Source organism: Ictalurus punctatus, chromosome 6, assembly GCF_001660625.3.
Source record: "Ictalurus punctatus breed USDA103 chromosome 6, Coco_2.0, whole genome shotgun sequence".
Classification (NCBI taxonomy): domain Eukaryota; kingdom Metazoa; phylum Chordata; class Actinopteri; order Siluriformes; family Ictaluridae; genus Ictalurus; species Ictalurus punctatus.
In genome coordinates this window covers 5,276,533-5,281,715 of record NC_030421.2, presented here as the reverse complement: position 1 = coordinate 5,281,715, position 5,183 = coordinate 5,276,533, and the positions used below count along the sequence as shown (strand labels likewise).

Here is a 5,183-nt window from a genome sequence, read left to right as displayed (position 1 = left end):
TGTTAGTGGAGTGGTAGTGTAGTGTAGTGGTAGTGTAGTGGTAGTGTAGTGGTAGTGTAATGTAGTGTAGTGGTAGTGTAGTGGTAGTGGAGCGGTAGTGTAATGTAGTGGAGTGGTAGTGTAATGTAGTGGAGTGGAGTGGTAGTGTAATGTAGTGTAGTGGTAGTGGTAGTGTAGTGGAGTGGTAGTGGAGTGGTAGTGTAATGTAGTGGAGTGGTAGTGTAGTGGTAGTGGAGTGGTAGTGTAATGTAGTGTAGTGGAGAAAGTTGTGGGTCTGTCTCTTTAAGGTTTCAGCGCTGGAAAGGGAGGAAAAAAATCCGGACTGAAGTCCACCTCTGATTTATTGTTGCTCCGAGTAGCCAATCATAGATTTCGACGCCAGAGCCTAAATAAGAGCGGCGGAATAATTTGGCGGTATAAAAAGGCTTTTGGGCGAATTGAAGCATGACATCTCGCGCTACCTGTCCGGTGTGCATGGCGCACGGTGTTCCTGTTACTGCTGCCACACAGAAAACACAACCGCGCGCGCACTCCTCTCTGAGACCTGACCTGGCTGATCATGCATTTAGCGCAGGTTCTGATTTCGCTGGGCTTCGTGGTGGCGTTCGGTCCGATGGCGCGCACTGACACCGGAGCACCGGAGCAGCAGCAGCAGCAGCAGCAACCTACCGCCGTGACGGAGGAGCGCGAGGCGCAGTGTTCAGCGGCCAGCGCGTGCGCTTTCCGCCAGCACAGCAAGCAGCTCCGTCTGCAAGCCATCAAGTCCCAGATTCTGAGCAAACTGCGCCTCAAACAAGCTCCCAACGTGAGCCGCGATGTGGTCAAGCAGCTGCTGCCGAAAGCGCCACCGGTGCAGCAGCTGCTCGACCTGTACGACGTGCTCGGGGACGACGGCAAGCCGGGCACAGCGCTCCAGGACGAGGAGGAGGACGACGAGGAGCACGCCACCACCGAGACCGTCATGAGCATGGCCGCCGAGCGTGAGTCCCTTTACTACTGCTTCATAGCCTAACTTTATTTATTCATTTCTTTATTTTGGTAATGTGTTTTTTTTTTTTTTTTTTTTGTTTGTTTTTTCTGTCTAATGCATAGCAACATCTGGTGCACGCGCGCACCCTTTACACATGTTACTGTACACATGTGTAGGGTATATGTTGGGAGTTTTTTTTTGTTTCTATGTGTGTGTATGTGTGTGTGTGTGTGTGTGTGAGTGTGACCACATAGTCAAATAGTCACATGTGAAATGTTTGTGAACCCTGCTTCTCAGTGTGGGATCTGTGGATTTCTAATTTTGTTTATTAAACATTATTATATATAAAGATTATTAAACCTAACCTATAATATATACCTATAAATAAAGTGCATTGTGATTGGAAAGTTCTGAAATAAAACAACAACTATGTGGCTACTTTTTACTTTTTATGAGTCCATGATTTAAGTATATACATATATCATAAAAATCATTATGATCTATACCGGCTAACAACTATTTTTATAATCACTTGACCCTTTAAACCTTTTAATCCACTCTGCCACACTTGCAGTTATGCCTGTGCTTTGTACATATTCCTTCTAGTTCTCCTAAGCTTTACTTTTATACACAATTCTTATTGATATGTTTATTTCTCTGTGTTTTTTTTTTTCTTTTTTTTTTATGAAGTCTGTCTTGTAATCTCAGCCACAGCTGACTGTAGGAAGAAAAAAAGAAAAAGAAAGAAAAAATAAACACAAAACGTAACACTGTTTTACAATCTATCCACAAACAAAAGACCAACGTGAAGAACAAAGTGAAAAGTTTCGCCATGAGCTCTTACGGGTTTTTCAGATCGGATCTGACGACGGCGGCGTCCGACGTCTGGCAGAGTTCTAACAGAAATGTTGTGGAGAATAAAACTGAGAGGATGCCAAAATAAATAAATAAATAAATAAATAAATAAAGCTGTTCAGTTCACTAAAGAGTTTGAAGGCAGTTTTATATATATATATATATATATATATATATATATATATATATATATATATATATATATATATATATATATATATATAAAGACAGTTATACAGGTGGACTTGAGGGAGATGCAAACTTTTGAACAACTTCTTTTTTTCCAAAAATGATTATTATTAATATCTAACCATACACTCTGACCATTTTTCTTACTTGTGATGATGGAACAATGGACTCGAGCATGAGAAACGTCCCGTCTTTTATGTTTTCCTTAGTGCATGCAAGCTGTTGCTCTCAGCTGTATCTGTTACGTTGTGAACCGTCCCGTGTTAATTCAATACATCTCTATATCTTTGTAAATAAACGCTATTTAACCTGTAATTGGTAGGAGTTTTGAATCGTTTCAGAATGGACGATTCGTACCTGTTTATTATTCAGTAAGTTGTTATAGAGTATTGTGAGGAGTGTGAGACTTAAACTGACAGATCGAGGAGTTTAAGGGGTTAATTTGTGCTCTGTGTGCAGCTTAAGCAAGTGTCACACACCGATCCCACAATGCATCAGTTCGTGTACCGTCTTCATTCGATTACTAGTGCAGCTAGCTAACCGTGTTCGGTTGTGTGTAGTTAGAAGAATAAGGAAGGCGAGTCTGAATACAGGGCTTTACAGTGCTGTAACATTTAACCCCATGTTGTCTCGGATACCTTTTAAATATATAATCTACTCCTGTTTTCTATTCGCTGAATAATTCTCCTCCTGGTCTCTCCCCCTCTCTCCTTTAGCCAACCCCGACGTTCAAGTCGACCAAAAACCGAAGTGCTGTTTTTTCTCCTTCAGCCCGAAGATCCAAGCGAGCCGCATCGTAAGGGCGCAGCTCTGGGTGCACTTGCGCCCGGCGGATGAGGCGACAACGGTGTTCTTGCAGATATCGCGACTCATGCCCATCAAAGACGGGAGAAGGCACGTACGAATACGTTCGCTGAAGATCGACGTGGACGCAGGAGTCAGTTCGTGGCAGAGCATCGACGTGAAGCAGGTGCTTGCGGTGTGGCTGAGGCAGCCGGAAACCAACTGGGGGATTGAGATCAACGCGTTCGACTCCAAAAGCAACGATCTCGCGATCACTTCTGCGGAGCCTGGAGAAGAGGGACTGGTGAGTGTGGATTATTGATATGTATTTGACGTTTAACTGAACGTACATCCTAAAGCCCGTTCCAAGCGAACGAAACGTTAAAAAGAAGACTCTAGTATCCGTGTTCTCGGTGTGCCGTGACACTCTTTGCTGGTTGAAATGGGATTATTTGAAGTTAGCAAAAGGTAGTTAATACCAATAAAATCTCCTAGATAACTCGAAGAAGAAGAAGAAGAAGAAGAAGAAATCTTCTAGGTTTAGGAAAGTCTAGATCGACTGAATTGCTCTTTATCTCAAAGAGTCATGCTTTTGTTTTTCCAATCCCAGCTCCCGTTCTTGGAGGTGAAAATTTCTGAAGTTCCAAAGCGAACCAGGAGAGAATCAGGACTAGACTGTGATGAGAATTCGTCCGAGTCCCGCTGCTGCCGCTACCCCCTTACGGTGGACTTTGAAGACTTCGGCTGGGACTGGATTATTGCCCCAAAACGCTACAAGGCCAACTACTGCTCGGGCGAGTGCGACTACGTGCACTTGCAGAAGTACCCGCATACACACTTGGTGAACAAGGCCAACCCACGTGGCACTGCCGGCCCCTGCTGCACGCCCACCAAGATGTCTCCCATCAACATGCTCTACTTCAACGGAAAAGAGCAGATCATCTACGGCAAGATCCCCTCCATGGTAGTGGATCGCTGTGGCTGCTCGTGATCGACATGCCCATGCGAGGACTCGATCCGTTCCCTTTCCCGACCGTTTCCCCTCTGGACTTCTTCATGACACCTTTCAACCATTATCCATGCTAATACTGTGCAATATGCAATAGAACCAGAATAGCAGCAAGCAAGGAGCCATCCACACAGCACCGCTTCCTCTCACTGACTTCTTATTCGTTTACGCTATATCCGCATCTTGGGGTCAGAGGTCACATGGATGTATTGAAGGAATGTAATGCCGGTTCGACTTGGAGAAATGGACGACAAATATCTTTTATACATTGCCCGTAGTACAAACACACACACACACGTATCATTAAAAAAAACAAACAAACATGCTCAACAATATCCATTTAGTTCTGTTCTCACTCCAAACAGCTGTCTAACGATCACCGAGGTTGTTTAAGTAAAGTATCCAAGAGCAACAGAGAGGGACTCGAGGACACTTTTTTTGAAAATAATAATAATAATAATAAAAAAGCTTGAAAACCTGTCTAAAGATTTTAGGCAACCTGAAACAAGTCTTCGTTTTACAATAAACACAACACACCAGTTAATTGTATCTCATTTCACTAGTCAACTGCTTGAACCTGCCCTATACACTTGAACTATTATTATAATTTTATATATATATATATATATATATATATATATATATATATATATATATATATATATATATATATATATATATATATATATATATAAGCATTACTGGACAGGAGGACTTGAACCAGAGGCACTTTGAATGCAGTCTACATGTTGAAATGTGTTAAAGACAGAGTTATTGTCAGTAAGTATGTGTGAATGTTAATACCACATCACTTACTCTCTGTCTTCAAACCACAGTTTGCACTATGGCAGACCAATAGAAAGAATTGGTTGCTAAAAATTATTATTAAAAAAAATAAATAAAAATTTTTTAAAAAATTTAAAAAAAAAAGTTGTAAAAACTGATTTTGATATGATATATGTTTGCTAATTGCATTGTATACATGCCATTTCTTTCCTTTAACAGACACCTTTTTTAACCTCTGTTATAGTTCTATGTATAAGACGACAAAAAAAGTGTACAATATCAAATCTATGTAGCTGTTCATACAAATAAATGTGCTTGCTTTATGTTTAGCTGTATTATTTCATAAAACCCTATGAGATGTGCTTAGCTCATGCTGTGTTGCGAAAGGTAATATTATATTAGCCACACGACATTTAATTACACATTGCACACAGATGCTTATATGAGACTTCTAAGAGCTTAAGAGTGAGTTCAGGCTGTGATGTCAACCTTGGCATGGGTGAAGCTTGGAGGAACTTTTTGGCATGGGGTGGGGGAGAAATTCATGCTGTACGACTTCGCAGCTGTACTCGGACTCAGTACTGATTCGGC

At 41.7% G+C, this 5,183-nt stretch overlaps 1 protein-coding gene across 1 annotated transcript; it reads left to right on the top strand.

Moving 5' to 3' along the window:
- Positions 1–204: 204 nt before the first annotated feature.
- On the top strand, positions 205–4,915 carry mstnb (myostatin b). The gene is made up of 3 exons (XM_017469117.3): positions 205–980; positions 2,731–3,101; positions 3,408–4,915. The coding sequence occupies exons 1-3, from the start codon at positions 560–562 to the stop codon at positions 3,786–3,788; spliced, it is 1,173 nt and encodes a 390-aa protein (XP_017324606.1). The 5' UTR covers positions 205–559; the 3' UTR covers positions 3,789–4,915.
- Positions 4,916–5,183: the final 268 nt, after the last annotated feature.